The sequence below is a fragment of the Misgurnus anguillicaudatus genome, chromosome 22, assembly GCF_027580225.2.
Source record: "Misgurnus anguillicaudatus chromosome 22, ASM2758022v2, whole genome shotgun sequence".
Classification (NCBI taxonomy): domain Eukaryota; kingdom Metazoa; phylum Chordata; class Actinopteri; order Cypriniformes; family Cobitidae; genus Misgurnus; species Misgurnus anguillicaudatus.
The window spans coordinates 10168464-10187620 of NC_073358.2; the positions used below are offsets into that span (position 1 = coordinate 10168464).

General features: G+C 38.7%; 1 protein-coding gene across 1 annotated transcript in view; it reads right to left on the bottom strand.

Moving 5' to 3' along the window:
- Positions 1-265: 265 nt before the first annotated feature.
- LOC129441093 (cationic amino acid transporter 2) overlaps positions 266-19157 on the bottom strand; it is a 28990-nt gene continuing 10098 nt past the window's right edge. The window contains exons 2-12 of the mRNA XM_073860683.1: positions 17672-18042; positions 15825-15980; positions 14894-15056; positions 14175-14308; positions 13682-13904; positions 9398-9534; positions 5216-5318; positions 4165-4303; positions 2654-2812; positions 2330-2438; positions 266-1884 (exon numbers count right to left, since the gene is read on the bottom strand). Of these exons, the coding sequence (XP_073716784.1) occupies positions 1727-1884; positions 2330-2438; positions 2654-2812; positions 4165-4303; positions 5216-5318; positions 9398-9534; positions 13682-13904; positions 14175-14308; positions 14894-15056; positions 15825-15980; positions 17672-18041 (1851 nt within the window). The 5' untranslated portion in view covers position 18042 and the 3' untranslated portion in view covers positions 266-1726. The remainder of the gene's footprint in view (positions 1885-2329; positions 2439-2653; positions 2813-4164; positions 4304-5215; positions 5319-9397; positions 9535-13681; positions 13905-14174; positions 14309-14893; positions 15057-15824; positions 15981-17671; positions 18043-19157) is intronic.

Genomic DNA, 19157 nt, shown 5'->3' on the forward strand with positions numbered 1-19157 from the left:
GCCCTTTGTTTTGCCTCAAAGTGCACACAGGTAATGTTTTTAGTAAGGCATGTTTGTTAAAACTAGTTTTATTTCCTAATTAAACTAAAACCTGGTCCTGGCTTAAACTAATCCCTAGCCGGGAAACCACCCCTTCAAGTCTAAATTTATATTTATGTGGATACTGGAGGAATTAATAGCTTTCTAAACATAATGCACAAAATAGGTTAAACCACATATAACAGTTTAGATAGGATAGGTACTTTGACATTTTATTTAATATAATTTATGTATGCATAATGAATATAATTTTTGATATTAAAATGAATTATTAAAAAAATGCAATGTGAAAAATGTAGAACAAACACAGATAAATGAAAAGTTGAGATTCTAAAACATTCAGAGTTAGAAAGAGACTGGGTTTCCATCACACTGATTTTATGCCCATTTTAAAGTATAGCATAAGAAACAAGTGCAAGAAACGCCAACTTTGAAATAATAATCCCTTTATTCGCAAAATAAAGGTTTTATGCTCGCTTGAGGAGGTTTTTGACAAAAAAGAGTAAATGCGAAAAAGGAAGATGGAAACGCATTTACAGAATAAATTGTGACGTAACGAACATTAAACTCATGTGATCATATAGCTGTATCAGCTGACGTTGACTTTCCCATATATGGGGCTCGACGTCATCGCAATGCCCTTGCTGCTAGTGCCTGCATCAAAAATTCTCAATTTCTTTTTCTGTGCACAGCATTCAGTTTGGCAATCACAAGCTGCACTGCTGATAAATTTATAACTTGCCAAATCGTGACTAAATGCAGTCCTGTCTCCATTTTCTAAGCGTGCCTTGTTTTATTTCCTGTTGGTTACAATATACAACCGTCATTTACTTCACGTTTCGATGGAAACCCAGCTTATGAGACTAACAACCAGAAAGCACACACATGCACAGACATCAATGAACTAAAACGTCAGATTATGTCTATGTTATGTATTCATTACAGCATTATAACAGAGACCCTGGACTGAATTTTAGAATGTTATCTTAGCGTGGCATTACAGAAAAAACTAAAACATCATAATTATTGAAATAAAGAGTAATCTTTGACAAATAATTTTTGCATAAAGTGTAAATGCATATCCAAATGTATAGGTGAGGTGAGGTGAGTGATATAATATTAATGTACTTCACGAAAGATGGCTACATAGAACATGGCAGCCATGTCATGTCCTGTTATTTTACTTTTTTCTTATTGAAGCAATCTTTTTTAACAAAGAGAAATGTTTTTTTTATTTGAACAAAGAAATAGGGTTTAAAATAAGGTATAAACTTAATGGTACCATAGCTGAAGATAAATAAGATAAAATTCACAATTAATCACTAGAACTGTTTCTACAGACATTGTAAAATGAAACAAATATAGCCATTAGCCATTATGATTACATGTTAAATATTAGATTTCTTTAGGCATGTGCCCACAAAATCAAACATTTATTCTTAACATCTTAGTTTTAACATGTTAACAAGTGGTACTGTAATAAAAAAAATCCAGAATTATGATGTGCTTTAGGATACAAGTAAAATACAAAAGTATTTTATTAGCTTAAAATATGATAACATATATAAATAGAAGCATTTATCATATAATATATCATAAAAATAATTCTAAATCTAAAGATCTGGTAAAAAACAGATAATACTAAAGCTCTGTTTGAAGAACTAAACATCAGATATCAATATTGCCTTTACAGCTTTGTTTGTAGCGGAGGTATATCGGATCCATTGCTGTGTTCTTCTTTCATGTTGTATTCATTGGTCTTAACACCGACAGCATTTGAGGAAGACTGGTTTCGTTTCTTTTGTACACTAAAGTGCACTCCATAACAGAAGTAGATTGCCAAGCCTGCATGATTTATGGGGAAAAAAACAGTGCTTAACAATTATGCATTTAAAGTCAGAACTGTAGTCTGAGTTCTTCTTTAAAGTTGGATCTTTTAATGTCCTAGGTAATTTAAAATTTGACCAAACATATACTATGCCTTTAACGTCAAAAAAAAAAAAAAAAAAAAAGGTTTATTAAAGGGCCCCTAACCTAGGTGTCTCTGGTATCAAAGTCTAGTCTAAAAATGGCATAGCATTTTTTGTGCTTTCAAAAAAAAAATGTAAAAAACGAGAATCGAATCGAATCATGACATTATAATTTGAAAATGTAATCGAACCGAGGATTTGGAAAATTGGGACACCCCTATTATTTATCCAGGTCTATTTCAAATATGCCTCCAGTTAAAGAAGCAATAATAAATGATATAAACTATTATTAAATCTCATTCCTGGTCATGTTATCTTACCCACTGCCATCCACACTGCATAGCGAATCCATGTTTCACCTCCCAGCTGGACCATTAAATAGATATTGATGAATGTACTAAAAATAGGAAGGACTGGCAACAAGGGAACCTACAAGAAAAAAGAAAAGATTCACAGCGCATAAATCATCAAATCAAGGATTAGAGATTTGAATTTTTAAGCATAGCTATTTTGACTAACCAAAATTAATATAGTTTATATAAAATGTTTAAACTACTAGGCCTTGGTCTGGCAATCAAATCAATAATGTTGTCTAAACCTTTAGCAAAAAGTAATGCTTTATTGTCCTGTGAGCAAAAAGTTACCATAAACGCGGCCTTAGTTTCACTCTGTGGCTGTCGCCAGATGATAATGGCTGTCCCAACAAGAGCCACCACAACCAAAGTGATAATCAGAATCATCCACCAGTTCCCTATCACATTAGCTTGTACACCTTTCGTTATTGCCACACTGATGATGACGGCAAACACAACTGAAAGACCCAGAAAGAAAAGTGTGTGAATGTGTTAAGCATTAAGTAAGTATTCAAATACTTACTAAATGTATCTAGACCAACACTCTTAAAAATAAAAGTTCTTAAAAGGTTCACAGCGACGCCATAAAATAACCTTTTTTGGTTCTTTAAGGGGCCAGTCACACCAAAAGCGCTTAAACGCTTGCAAACGCAAGGCGCGGCACTGCCTTTTTAAAAAAAAGAGCAGTGCGACGCGGCTTTTCATATTGCTAAGCAACCACCGAGTCAGCTGTCTTGTCAATCAAATATTGAAGCGTGAGCGCTCTTTTGCTGTTAACTGTCACATTAGCAGAAACTTTAAAAAGAGGACGCTTGCTCTGACCTTGTTTGAGGATGAGAGGAGCACAAACACGCAGGAGAGAGTGAGCGAGTGGAGTCCGGTTCTTCAAAGCAACTGTAAACTTCCCTCACCACAACGTAAGACCCGCCTCTCCCCTCATTCGATTGGACAATGGAAAGACACGAATGACGTCGGGCGCTCCCCGCTCTCAGTGCTCCTTCAAAAACGCGTGCGCGGCAGGCGGCAAAAAACCGCAAGGCGCTCGGCGCGCATAAACAGCGCGCAAACGCGCCCTGCCCATAGAATATCATTAAAAAAAGGCACCTGCAACTGCCATAAACGCTGTTGGTGTGACTGGCCCCTAAAGAAGCATTTAGTCAAAGGTTCTCTAAATAACCACTCATTTTATAAATTTTTATAATCTGAAGAACCTTTGTTCACCTTAAAGAAACTTTTGTGAAGCACTTTTGTTAAAGGTGCCTTGAAGAACCATTAAAGCCCGGGATACACTGCACGATTTTGGGCTGTCCCAGATGAAAGATTGCTATTGTGAAACAATTGTTGCGGTTTTTGTGATCGTGGCTCTTCATCGGTGGTCCTACTGTATGTCGTACAGTGAGAGAGGTTCAAAGACAAGCGTTTTCCCGGTCTTGCGTCCAAAGATAGCCTACGATAGTTTTCTGACAATGTCAGAAATTCAGCATGATCACTGCACAGTATACAACCTGCATACTGGTATTTGTTTACCACTCGTGCATGCTGGTGAAGTTGCGCTAACAGGTGACACAGCCACCGAAGCTTCCGTGTAATCATCGTACAGTCTACATGCATGTCGTACCCAAGTTTAAACTATTCATGTCGCTCAGTGTGATAAGGTAATGATCTTATAGGAGTGCAAAAATCCGGCAGTGTATTCCGGGCTTTAGAAAACAGCATCGTGAAGCACCTTTATTTTTAAGAGTGAAACTGCATAAAAAAGTACAAAGCCAATGTAAAAGCATGAAATCAAATGATAAAAAACAAAACACAATGCACAGCATGGTGAGCAGAGATACGGTTTTAGAACTTGTAGCCGTAGGAGATCTAGGGGGACGAAACGGATTCCATTTCTGTTCCTGGAATTCTGACTTCTCGTCGATTTCACTTGGGTCTGGTTGATATCTGCATGGACAAAAAACAATAACTCGATTGGACAATGTTGTTACAACTGTTACATATAATTTACATCAAACATCTGTTTTTTTTAACATCCACAATGCATGTTTAATTCACTTGGTATCAAATAATCAAAAAAATTGAAACAAACGCACTACGTCCAAGGTGCAAGTCAAAAAGAATAAATCCAAATTTATAACACAAAATAGTGACTGCACACTCACTTGCAAAAATATTTATTAGAACCCACGTTTCGGCAAATAGCCTTCGTCAAGGCTATTCACTTGGTATAAAATGCTAATTAATGCATAAGACTAAATTGCTTATTGACCTCCATATACTAACACATACATAACATACACGTATTTACTAACCAGAGGTTTTTGGTGTACAATTTGTATTATTAAAATGTTTTAAAAAATGTATTATAATTATTTCATTCACAAAACTTGCCTGATGAAGGTCTGTGGACCGAACTGTGCAATCGTCAATAAATATTCTAGCAAGTATTGATAGTGTGGGGGATTTCATTTGTATATTTCAAACCCCACCCTAGGCACCTATCACCTTTTCAGGTGTGTTGAGTTTTTGTTGATTGATTCCCAAAAACGAAAAAATATTAAATTAAGATTTCTTACTTGGCGTAGTCTGTTAACCCATACTGTAATTGTAGACCCATTATATACAACAAAATTCCCATTCGTCACTCGTAGCTCATGATTATACAAATAAACAGCTACATATTAATAAACAGTTTAGATTTATTTTTACTAAATCATGTTATATGTTGTATATGTGTGAATATTATTTTAAAGTGCAATTACATAATTTGGTGTGTGTGTGTGTGTGCGCGCATCATGGAATCATTTTATATATAAAGGTATTTATTACAGTATATCTGTTGTTTTTAAATCTTACCTTAGGATTAGGATACAAATGGCTACAAGTGTGTAAGCAAAGAGCGTTCCAATAGACATCATGTCTACTAGAGCCTTCAGGTCAAACACCATGGCCATTATTGCTAAAAAAAAACAGACAAAATGAACAGGACTCAAACTAAATGGTTAAAAACATGATAAACATGCACTTCCAGAGTGAACTTGTTCACATTTGTTGGTATTTGTACAGACAAGGCATAAAGTTACATACTTTACGTACAAACACCTATTAATATTATATTAAACTGAAAAATTGGCAAAAAGTTGAGGTGACTGGTTGCTGGGCTCGACTGTAGTGACAGCAGTGGCAGACACTCAAGTGGCCACGCCCTTATTTACACAGAACTTTAAGGTTTAATATCAATTAAACTTTTGAGTTACAAAAACATTTACCTGTCACAACCGGAGAGAAGACAGGCAGTCAGATAGTAAGTATTACAATGTTTATTGAATCACAGAGATATGGAGTAGATAAAAGAGAAGGAAACGAGCGGGTTATAAAGGGTATGGGTGATTAGGATCAGGTGGAGATGATCAGTACTCTGCAAAGTGGGAACGAGTGAGTGGAGTGTGAGAGGTGGATGGTGATGGGGATGCATTCCTGACAGTACCCCCTCCTCCCGAGGCGGCTCTTGAAAACGGTGGAGAGAGGTGAGTACGGCGACGAGGTCTACCACGGGGTCGAGGAGCAGGACGGTCGGGATGCTCGGAATGGAACTGGGTGAGTAAAGAGGGATCTAGAATATCCTCTCGGGGAACCCAGGAATGTTCCTCTGGGCCGTAGTTCTCCCAGTCGACCAGGTATTCTAATCGAGGCCCTCGTCACCGGGAGTCCAAGATGTTACGGACCCGGTAAATGGGATCCTCCTCAACAAGAATGGGAGGAGGAGGTACATCTTCTGGGTCAGTGTCTGTGGGAGGAAGAGAGATAGGGAAAGTGAAGAGTTTGAGAAGAGACATGTGGAATGAGGGAGAAATCCTGTACTGTGGTGAAAGGGGTGAGTCCATTGGTGGATTGAGGAAGTGAATTTTGGGCGTATTCGGCCCAGAGGAGATAGCGGCTCCAGCTGTTTTGGGAATGATGGCAATATGTACGTAGGTATCTTCCTATTTCTTGAAGTTGCGCTCAGCCTGGCCATTGGTTTGGGGATGGTATCCTGAGGACAGACTCACAGTTACACCTAGGAGTTTGAAGAAGGCTCTCCATACCTTCGATAAAAAACTTCGATATAAATTTCCTCAGGAATACCGAAATTACGAAATAGACTGTAAAAAAGAAGGTCGCTCTCTTCCATTAGTGAAAAGTGAGATGACAGAAACTAGCTTCGGAAAAAAGGTAATTGAAGTGTAATTACATTTTTTTGTTGGTCTCAAGTCCCATTGAATAACATTGGGAGGCGGGGTTTATGATCTATACTGGGACCAGTCACTGGGGGGCGATCGAGACATTTTGGCTTCACTTTTCAGGGCTTGTGCGGCACGCTTGTTTCTGAGATAGCTTCTTGGAGAAGTAGGCAAATGGATGAAATCCTGGAGGCTTCCACTGCCGCTGAGAGAGGATCGCTCCTTTTCCAGTGGAAGAGACCTCAACTTCGACCACGAATGGGAGATCTGGGTTAGGATGTACTATGACAGGTGCAGACTGAAAGGCTTCTTTGAGGAGGCGGAATGCAGAAATGGCTTCTGGAGGCAAAGATAGAGACTTGGGTTTACCTTTAATAAAGAGGTGAGGGGCACTGATGAGACTGTTGTTTAGCATTAATCTTCTATAAAAGTTGGCAAATCCTAGGAAGTGCTGAAGATCTTTGACAGTAGTGGGTATGGGCCAATTGTGAATGGTTTCCACCTTCCTCTGGTCCATCTGAACTCCTTGCTGGTCGATGATATATGCCAGAAACTGTACATTCGTAGTGTGAAACTCACACTTTTCCAGTTTCAGATACAGGTGGTTATCTCTAAGCTTTTCCAAGACAAGTTTGACATGATGATGGTGTTCGGCGAGGGAAGAAGAGTAAATTACAACAAATCTGTTAAGGTACTCACATAAAACTTAATTTATGTAACCTTGAAAGATTGCTGGCAAGTTGGAGAATCCGAAGGGCATGACCTGGTATTCATTGTGACTTGAGAGGGTAATAAAGGAGTCTTCCAGTCATTTCCTCTTCTGATCCGAATCAAATTGTACGCACTGCGTAGGTCCAGCTTAGAAAAAATGCGAGCTCCGCGTAACTGTTGTAGCGGCGCGGGGACCAGAGGAAGGGGATAACTGAACTTGAATATCTGAGAGTTAAGATGACTGTAGTTGATGCAGGTTCTTAGACCTCCGTCTTTCTTCTACGCAGAAGTAACTGGAAGCAACAAGGGGAAGTAGAAGTTTGAATAAACTGCTGTTGTAATGCCTCCTCCACGTACTCCTCCATGGCTTTTTCCTCCGGGTTGGACAGAGGGTAGATGCGACCCTTCGGAAGTCCCATGGTCACAGTCCCATGGTCATTGAGGAGGTAGTTTGGTTAACTTGGTTTAAAACAGGGGGATTTTAAACTGAGGTGGAGTTTACTGCACAGGGGGCCTCAGGAGAGAGTAATACAGGAATGAGCACAGTCTTTACCCCAACCCCAAACACACGCGTTTAACAGATGTACAGTGGTACAATTGAGATCTTCAACTTTAGGAAGTATATAGACTGAACTTACTGCCGGGTGAGGAGGTTGAACTGGGCAATCACTGATGAGATGTTTATCTCCGCCACAATAGAGGCAGAGTTTGAGTTGGATGTGCCAGAAACATTCCGTGGAGGACAGATGAGTGGAGTCTATCTGCATGGGTTCGGGTGCTGGAGGAGACTGAAGGGGTTCCGAAGGCAGAGGATGTGCAGCGGAGGTCAGATCATCACAGGCTGATTGATACACATTGAAAAACCCTTATAGTCTTCTGGATGAGGTTCTCAAACAACCACCAGCTGACAAATTTGTGGGCCAAGACCATGACCGTAAGCGGTGATAAGGGCAGTTGAGGCGGCCAAAGTGCAGAATTGAAGGGCGTAAGCACTGACGAAGAGCTTCCCTTGACGAAGATAGAAGACTTGATCATGGATAGACAAACCTGCTGTTTGTCCGAAGACCTCCTTAAAATGTTCAATAAAATTGGAGAGAGATTTTAGAATAGGCGAATTGGAATTCCAGAGGGATTGAGCCCAGTGAAGTGCTCGTCCAGACAGCAGAGAAATAATAAATGCCACACGAAATGAATAATTGGAAAACAGCTGAGCTTGCATTTGTAGATACAATGATAACTGTAACAGGAAACCGCTGCAATCCTCCGCCTCATCGGTATACGTCGCTGGTCGGGCCATGGGACTGGCAGAGGCAGCTGACGAAGAAGTGGTGTGGCCTGTACTAATTCCACAAACGGATCGTGATCCTGTATGTTAGGTCTGGTCTTCTGTCACAACCAAAGAGAAAACAGGCAGTCACATAGTAAGTATAACAATGTTTATTGAATCACAGAGATATGGGGTAGATATGGAAATTGGAATGCTCTAGTTCATTGAGATAACTTAGCTTCATAAGTAAATGAGTCTTTTGGTTGTAGGTGCTTGTAGGAGATCCAGGGATGATGGACGAGGAGGAGAAATGGACAGGTGACTACGGGAAATAACAGGTAAGTTCCAAAGGTAAGTAGCTTGAGAGAGCCAGTGTCATAATAGACGAGACCAGACGGTGAATGGTAGGAAAACAGTGGGTTATAAAGGTATGGGTGATGAGGATCAAGGGGAGATGATCAGCGCTCTGGAGAGTGGAAACTATTGGTTGAGTGTGAGAGGTGGACGGTAATTGGGATGAAGTCCTGACAGTTGTCATGAAGGGCAAAATTAGTTAAACCAAAACACTTTTTGTACCAGGCTGTAAACATATTTATTTTTTGCGGTAAAGTTGGCCATTTTAACATCCCTTTTGCAGCCAATCTCTAGTGGGCAGTCGATGAACTGCAGTTTAAGTCACTTCTATTTTGGCTTCACTATAGAGATTGGAAGGTTGCTCCTTGTGTTAAACTGAAAGTGTTTTTCTGGTGTATCAACTATTGTATGTTGTCTAAGGTGTGTCATACAGGTTAGTTTACATTACTATGGTTCATTACTTAGATGTGTTATGAGGGGTGTTACCAGCTATCACTCCAGATGTGAGTGTGGCGATGACTGGACTCTGTCGAGAGCTCATGTTTTTCAGTGGTTTGAATAGCAGTCCATCTCTCGCCATGGCAAACAACACCCGTGGCATTGGAAACATGGCGCCCAGCAGACTGTTTAACATTAAACAACATTCAATTAGACCGACACAACATATATTTTTTCTGCAAACTGCAAACTTTGGTCACTGGTTGAAACTCATATGACCTTTATTACTTTCTCCCTGCAGAGCATCGATGATGCTCTCTGGATGTCATTTGCAACTGTGTTTATTGATATTTAAAAAAAAGCAATTTAGATACTAAAAAGATAGCATTTGAACATGATCCCCTTGCATTTAAGACTTTAGACTAACCTACATTTATATAATGAACTTATAAGTGAGCCCATATGGCAAAACATAACAATTTCTCTGGTCAAAATATGTTTTACATTTTTTTAAATATATTTTGTAAAAAGTAAAGCTTAATTAAATATATTTTTGTATTTGAAAATTTAACCTTCATATATTAACATATATTTTAAAATATATTTTAGGGGCAACAAATACATTTCTAATTTTACAACCAATACGGCAAAAAAGGCATTTATCCTGACCACAAGTTTGTAAAGTATTTATAAAATATTAATTCTGCAGTTTTAAAAAATATTTAATTTGAAATTTTAAATCTGTTATGTTTACAGGTTTGTAACATACAAAGTTTTTCTTCCAATGTGACGTGAATATAAATGGTTTAAAAAAATATATTTCTAAAATATAATTTAAATACACAAAAATAGCCAAAAAACATAGCAAAAAATACATTTTTGAAAACATATTTGAAATTATATGTCAGCAAATACATTTTAGCCCATTTTTTTATATTTTGAAATATATTTAATATTGTATTTAAAAATATTTTTTGCCACATGTACAGTAAATGTGCAGTTTTCAGGGTATCCAAATCACAATAAAAAAGCGGTGGTGGTTCGTGACTTCTTTTCCGAGGAGACACAAATGTGAAACTCATCAAAACATTGTCATGTGTGTGGATCATCATGTCAAAATATGTGTTTCGTGCGCCATGTTAACCTATATGCATCGTGTCATGTCAAACTACACCCCTGCTACAGACGCTTCGTTAGGGTTTACGTTTGCATTTGTTAGATACTCGCTTAATCTCATGTGTAATCAGACTTTAGTGTTAAGTGAGTGTCTTGTGGGATGTAAGTGTGTCTTTAATCATGAACCCTCTCGATGCAGCAGGCACGTATTTCGACATGACCCAAGATTGACATAAGCCTCTTTCCCACAGTAATTTCGGTAAATTATCATGAATTTACCAGAATCAATTTACCAGTAAATACAAAAATAAGCTTTTCACACCAGTGATGTTCTGTCTTTTTACCAGTAAGAAATCATTCACAGATCAGTATCAAAATACCGGTAAACTCGGAGAGAAAGCGGAAGTTACCTGTGACAAACGGCGAGCTCAGTGTTGTATTTATAAACGGTGGGTTATGACTTCATATCCACGGCCCATATTTTGTTGTTTTCACATTTGTGGCAAATGCTGACGGTCGCAAAGTTGCTTGTGACCAAACAACATTGCATTAAGCGACGTCAAACTTAAGCTGCATCTTAAACAACAGTACTGTTTGCACTTAGGCTTCACAGAGGGTGTGCTAAGGATGTCTGCAATTCGGCAAATAGATGGTAAGCTGTTTTTAAACAACTTTGGTGAAGAAATGTGTATGTTAACTTTAAGTGTGCTCGACTTTTAAGCTGCATAAGTGTGGTGGGGTTAACGCGTCATCTGTATCAAAACGTTATATGATTGGCCCAAACCTGTCAGCGCGGTCTGTTCGTCTGTTCTAATTGCTGGTATTCTATATTTTTTGTTCACACATAGCACTTACCTAGCCTGGGTGCCAGCCGATCTTAGCCCCGCCCACCACATTTTGAAAAACGGGAAGATCGGTCTGGCGTTTTTCCATTGAGGAGCTACTATGCAAGTCCCAAAACTGGCCGACGAATCAAATTGTGAAGGCGGGCTTTATACGATGATGGACAGATGATCAACAGTAACGTATCAACCACGTCACCAAAGAGCGTGTGTGTTCAATCTGTTTATAATGAAATGGCTGCCGCTGGAAAATTCAGATGTGTGGAATCTGACAACAGCCTCTTTCACACAGTAATTCTGGTAAATTACCATGAATTTACCATAATGAATTTACCAGTAAATACAAAAATGTGCTGTTTACACATGCAGTGACGTTCCGTCTTTTTACCAGTAAGACATCATTCACACATCAGTATCAAAATACCGGTAAACTCGGAGAGAAAGCGAAAGTTACCTGTGGCGCGCGGCCGGCGAGCTCCGTCCGTGTCGTATTTCTAACGGCGGGTTATGACTTAATATTCACGATCCGTATTTTGTTGTTTTCACATCTTTGGCAAACGGTCGCGAAGTTGCTCGTGACCAAACAACATTGCGTTAGGCGGCGTCAAACGGAACCTGCGCGTTTGCACATTAGGCTTCACAGATGGTGTGCTAAGGACGTCGGCAATTTGGCAATTAGATGGTAAGCTGTTTTAAACAACTTTGGTGAAGAAATGTGGATGTTAACTTCAGGTGTGCTCGACTTTCAAGCAACATGTGTGTGGAAACGTCCGTAAACAGTCTGGGGGAAACCGCGTCACCTGTATAAGAAACTTTCTGATTGGCCCGCCCGATCTGTCAGCGCGGTCTGACGTCATCTAAATGCCGACAATGCTATATTTTTTGTTCACACACAGCGCTTACCGGTAAATTACCGTTAATCTTACAACCTGTCTTACTGGTAAATTGGGAGCACTGATTTACCGGAAAGGTTCTGTTCACACATGACATGTTAACTGCAATTTACCAGTAAATTACCAGTAAAGACTGTATGTGTGAAAGGGACTATTGAGTCTGTTCTAAAAGATATCGACAGAGCATTGATTTAAAAAGAGGAACAGAGAAACGCGATCAAGGCATTTGTTTATGTTTTCGCCGTCATTCCTACGGGATTCGGCAAAAGTTGGTCGCACTTATGGAGGACAAAGTTAAAGAAGCAACTGAAATGGGTATCACGGCGATGCAACTCGGCGTGCACGACGAGATGGATATAATTAGCGGTCGTTGCCAGCTTCTTTTTGGAAGCCCGGAATCTTGACTGCTGAATAAGTGGAGGGACATGCTAGGCTCCGATATTTTTTAAGCCAATGTAATGGGTAGCTATCGTCGTGGATGAAGTTTATCTAACGTACAAATGGTAAGAGATAGTCTTACTGTATGACTTAGTAAAAACTTAATGTTGTGATATAAATGAAATGTTGTAAACATAGTAGGTGTTGATGTACCTTCGCTAACTCAGACTTAGTATAATCACAATGATGTTAGTATCAGTGTAGCAAAATTACTAGCAGTTCGGTCAGGCTGCAAAAGACGACATTTCAACATACGTCACACACTCCGTTGCTCTGATTGGTCATAGGTCTATCCAATTGAGTGGAGAGGCATTTTTCGGTTGAGACACGCCTCATAATTTTAGCTCAATAGAGCGGTATCAGACTCAAATTCTGACTAGAATTGAGTATGACAACGTCAGGCTACCACTTACCGGTAAATTACTGGTAACCTTACAACCTCTCTTACTGGCAAATCAGCAGCACTGATTCACCAGAAAGGTTCTGTTCACACATGACTTGTTAACTGCAATTTACCAGCAAATTACCAGTAAAGACTGAATGTGTGAAAGGGACTAGGTTCACATGACGCACTGAACACACACCTTGACATGATGAGCCACACACTTTAAACCCCAAACACATATTTTACTTTTTTGCCTCCTCGGAAGGTCACCACTGTAAAAAAGATAATTTAACAAACTGTAGCACCCACAACAGGTAAATAATTAACGTTGTATGTCTGTGTATCCTGTATTCTCACCGACCGTCAGACATCAAGCCCTAACAACTGATGAGGGTCTACAGTATTGTCCGATGTTATTCATACTACATTTGACTTTATGATGCAGTATGACAAACACCCATTTTTATCTTTTTATCAGTGTGCATTACATATGCATGCATTTGGCAGACGCTTTTATCCTAAGTGACTTGCTGTACACTGCAATCTCTACATTTGATCAGTATGTGTGTTTCCTATTAATCAAACCATGACCTTTGCACTGCTAATGCAATGCTCTACCAACTGAGCTACAGGAACAATTCGGTATGAGTCACTCTACCTTGTCGAGAGAGCACACAAAGACCCGACAGCAACGGCGTACTTCGCAGGTTCCCAGCCCACATAGGTGAAGGCCACAGGTAGAGGACTCTGAACACTCAGTTGGTAATAGGGCATCAGGAGTGTTAGTGAGGCCGACACACCGAAATAAGCCAAGAAACAGATGAGAAGAGAAGCAACGATACCAATCGGGATAGACTTTTGAGGGTTTTTGACCTCCTCGCCTGGACAGAGAGAGAGAGAGAGAGAGAGAGAGAGAGAGAGAGAGAGAGAGAGAGAGAGAGAGAGAGAGAGAGAGAGAGAGAGAGAGAGAGAGAGAGAGAGAGAGAGAGAGAGAACAAGAAAAGACAACATTTTAAAGAGTCACAGAGTGGGAGGAGAATGTTTGTTAATAATAAAATAATAAAATTAAAAAAATTAAAACGTGAAATGAGCTCTAAGAGCTTTAATAGCTTTTCTATGAGCTTGAAGAAATTAAAATTATGATGAAACACCTGTGGTCGCAATGCAGTCAAATCCCACAAAGGCATAAAAACATGTCGCCGCTCCGGCAAAGGTTCCATCAAAACCAAATGGAAAGAATCCACCAGACCCAAAACTGGATGTGCCATTTGAAAGCGTGAGATTTCTAAACAGAAAAAAATTAAAGACCATTTTATGTGCTTTATATGTACAGTATAGTCTGCCATCTGACAAAATATTCTCATTACACCCAGACAGCAGACCACTCCGGGCCGGATCCGCACCGGATCCGCTCCGAAGTCCCAGTGCTGTCTGCAGTCAAACACTTGGACATACTTTTTGGTATATTTTAGAATAATAACTATCATATAATCATACATTTAGCTGGTTACAATTTACAATAAGGTTAATATTTACAATTAGTTAATAGTAAATATTAGAAGTTAAACAATAGAACATAACATCAGTTAATGCACAATGAACTACAGTAACGTGAATAAACAATGAAAACATTGTATTAATTGACATTAACCAAGATTAATAAATTCTGTAATACAGTATAGTTAACTGTTAGTTAATGTCAGCTATCGCATTGGTAATGAATGGATCTTTATTGTAAAGCCTTCAATTTAACCAACTTAGTAAGTTCAAATATTTGACTGGAAGTCTAAAATTCAATTCTTGCATTCTCACAAATGTTCTGGAAGTCCATCTGTTCCATAATTCAACCCAAATATATAATACAACATACGCAGATATTGTGTAGTTCCTTATTTCCTCCTCTGTTATCTGCCAATTTCCGATGTCGCCCTTGATGAACCCGGCAATGATGACGAAGAGTAGCACGACCATATTTACAGCTGTAAAGACCTTATTGACAATAGCAGACTCCTTCACGCCAAACGCAAGAATACCTGGGATTCAATGACAATACAAAACACAAATCCAATTTAGGTTTATTCACATCTAACAGATTATTTCATTAATGGGTTGGTGAATTAGTACAGTACTACATGTAAAGCATTCAGTACTGTATATAGGACATGTACTGTATGCATATGTACCCACCAAGCAATTTTGCATTTAAAAGGCATCTAATAGCTGTCAAACACAGCCCACATGTCTAAATAATGCAACATTTTGAATATTTGTACTTTTTTTTTTTTTTAAAGGTGACAGGTTTGTATGCTGTGTTTTATATTATATAATAAATACATGGGTATGTTATTTGCTCAAAATGCGTGAAAAGTGTAATGTGTATAATTAATCCTGGAGGTTTAAATTTAGAGTATCCCAATGCATGTAATCATCGCAAAATTATACCCCAATATATCATTTCATATTATCACCTGCTGCCAGTGAAGGCACTCATTTTGTAAGCACATCTTTGTGTGATTTTTGGGGAAATGGAAATGGGTTGGAGAATAGTTTAAAAATGTTGGTCTGTGAGTAAAAATTGACATTTAACCATAGCCCAAAAATAAATTAAACAGATAAATAAATTAAAGCAAACACCTTGTAATCACCATACACATCTCACAAATTATTTTGGCAAAAACAACTTGTAATGAAATTCAAGTCTACTGTATTTGGGCTAAAAGTGGGTTACCCATAGCTGGACTATATCGGGATGGTGAAATGACGTCTATTGCTTGCTGGCTATAGTTTTACATCTTACTTGCCTGCTAACAGCATGATAAGACCAGCAGCAAAGAAGTCTGGATAGGGGGCGAGCCCAGGTAAATTCATTGGCGTTTTTTCCAAGAAAAAATTGGCAATCTTATTTCCAATCAGATCATCGAAAGTGCCACTCCACGCTCTGGCCACGCTGGATGTCCCTGTAATAAAATCATTCACATTTTTTCAGTCAATCTGATAGCAAGTTCACAAAACAGAGATGATAAGATTTATCTGGCATATTATGACACTGAGTCATGCTTGATTATTTATGTGCTCATACAGGTCTGAAAAAAGACTAAAGTGCGATTTAATTCATCGTTGGGTGATTGCTCGGGGACCTTGTGTACAGTACTTATAAATAAGAAAATTTTCAAATATGGGATGTGTTAATAAAGGGCCCATATTATGCAAAATCCACTTTTACAAGCTGTTTGGACTTAAATGTGTGTTGGCAGTGTGTGAACACAACAACCCTACAAAGAAAAAAATCCACCCTCTCCTTCTTTTTTAATTCCCTTTAAATCAAAGCAGTCTTATACCCCGTTTACACGAAGGAAAGACGCATATATTTCCCTGCGGTTTGGCCTGTCATTTACACGAAAACTGCGTTTTTATTACAGAAAATGATTATTTCTAAAACCTCCGGCCAAAGTGGATATTTCTGATTACCCCGGTTATGTGTTGCCGTGTCAACTGGGAGAAACGGGGTTTTAGGTTCTTAAACGTCACACTTTGCGCCAGAAAATGTTTAACGTCATGAGAGCGCCCTTACAGTTTGTTTGGCTACTGATCAATCAGGTTTATTATGGCTGAATCCCAAACCGCCTACTTCCATACTGCCCTCCAAAGCCTAAGTGCAGTATCTACGCAAACACTGAAACTGAGAAAAATGGCTTTAAAGTTTTTTACACCAGCCAGTTAAACATGTTACTGCAATTTTGGCACACACGTTTCTCTGAAATGGGACAAAATTGAACCAGGAGACTTTGTCACAAGACACAACAGATCTCACAAAGCCCATTTTAACCTAAACTCAATTTTCACCAAATGCGTAGTTGCTGCGCTTTGGCTTTGTAGGGTAGCATACTATATAGTATGTAAAAAGCGCTACTTTGCATACTATATAGTATGGAAGTAGGCGGTTTGGGATTCAGCCCATGTTTGCTGTTATGAAAGGAACAGGAAGTCGCTCGTGTTCTTCGTTGGTGTCGATTCTGACGATTTTGATTGGCTTGCATGGCTGTATTCCCCTTCCTACACTGCCTCCCACAGGTTTGGCATAGTTATTATGCCGCTCTACGGCGTATTTATGCAGGTTGATGTAAATGGAAAGTTTTTTTGAAAACGATGTTGTGTGCTCGAAGTTATTATTGAAAACGGAGGCGGGAAAGTATTCGTTTCTCAAAATACCCGGCTATGTGTAAATGTAGCCTTATTAGACATGCTGTTATGATTCTTTTGTTAATGAGATGTCACACTAACAAAGCCCCGCCCACTGACTCACTGGTTAATTTTACACAAAAGCTTTTTTAAATGTGTTTGTTATTGTAACGCTATATTGTAACACTGTATTCTTCTATTTTTACCAAAAGCACTCACTGTCTGTTGGTAAGGGAGTGAGGAGCTGCAGCTCATTTGTATTTAAAGAGACAGACATGAAAACATCTCTTTTTTTGCTCCCACCCAAATAGGGGCATTTTGGACATGCTATATAATAAATGATCTTTGGAGTATTTTGAGCTGAAACTTCACAGACACATTCTAGGCACACCTGAAACTTATATTTTATTTTGTAAAAATTGACATAATATGTGCCCCTTAATGGAAAACAGGTGATGTTTGCACTTGCCTATGATGTATGACAGTAGTAAGTTCCAGCCGGTGATGAAGGCCCACACTTCTCCCACGGTAACATAACTGTACAGATACGCCGAGCCTGTTTTGGGGACTCTGGCACCGAACTCTGCGTAGCACAAGCCGGCGAACACAGACGCCACAGCGGCGATGAAGAATGAGACTATGATGCTCGGACCAGAAACTGTTCTGGCGACTTCTCCAGAGAGCACATAGACCCCAGCACCGAGTGTACTTCCCACCCCGAGTGCAACCAGGTCAAGCGTGGTTAAACAACGTTTAAAGTTGGACTCTTCACCATCGGGCTCCAGTGGCTTCCGCCTGGACAGGCTCTTCAGAAAGGACAGCACTTTGTGACAAAACATCCTGAGAAAAATAATACAGCATAGTGATTATGAAATAATTTATTCATAGAAATCATTCTATATTTTTAAAATATAAATAAAATCTATATTTCTAAGGGGGTAGTTTTTTAACCTCTAAATCAAAGGAGCATCTATTAATCTGTTCATTTGTCTTTTATTCCGTTTACAGTTTTTTTTACAGATGCTATGACACATTTCTCAATACTTAGGTCACTTTTGCAAAACTCTTCACACAGTGAGCACAACAGAAGTCTATATGGGCTAAACTGAGGATCAATTATCATTGCTTTGGCACATTCAATGACTACATCTCTCAAATTTCATAAATTCTTTTCTCACTCAGACACAACAACTGCCAAAACTCTTTATACATACAGGCCAATTTGCACATGCTTACATATTGTTTTCAAATCTGTTAAACGTGTGTTCAAAACAACATAATAACATAATACACAACTGAATAAGACAGCAATTTGCTACATTTCTACCTTAATATTTTAATGAAATATATTTTAAATCTTAAAATTACAGTTTTTACCAGTTGCTTACACACGTTTTCAAAACAAAGTCTAATTTTTTCAAAACTCTACACACAATTCTCAAAACTGCACACACAAAATGCAAAGTAGCTCACATCTCCTTCAAAATGCAACACTGCATTCAAAATGCCACAAACACATGTCAGAATGAAGCATTTGCATCAAATGGCAAACACTTCTTTCATAATAATGCATTTTTGAATATACCATCTAAACACTGCTGTTCTAAATCTAAAGCTCTGTGGTCTTTCATAGGCTTATATCCACATTTCAATACAATGTTCTACAGTGAAAGTAATCTGATGAGAGGGGTAACAAGTACACTGAAAATGTCAATGCAATGTAGAAACAGAAAATATTTATAAGTCCAAACAATTTTACATTAGCATACAACAAAACTATAAACATGTAAACCAAAAGGATATTCTTTACAATAGAATACAGTAAATTGTGTGTGGGGTCCCCTTCCAGAATTGACGGGGGGATGGGGTGCAGATTGCCAAAACATGTAATCTGACCTTTGACCTATTTATAGGCCTATCTATACTACAGTAAAGTAAAGCAGTGATTGGTAAGT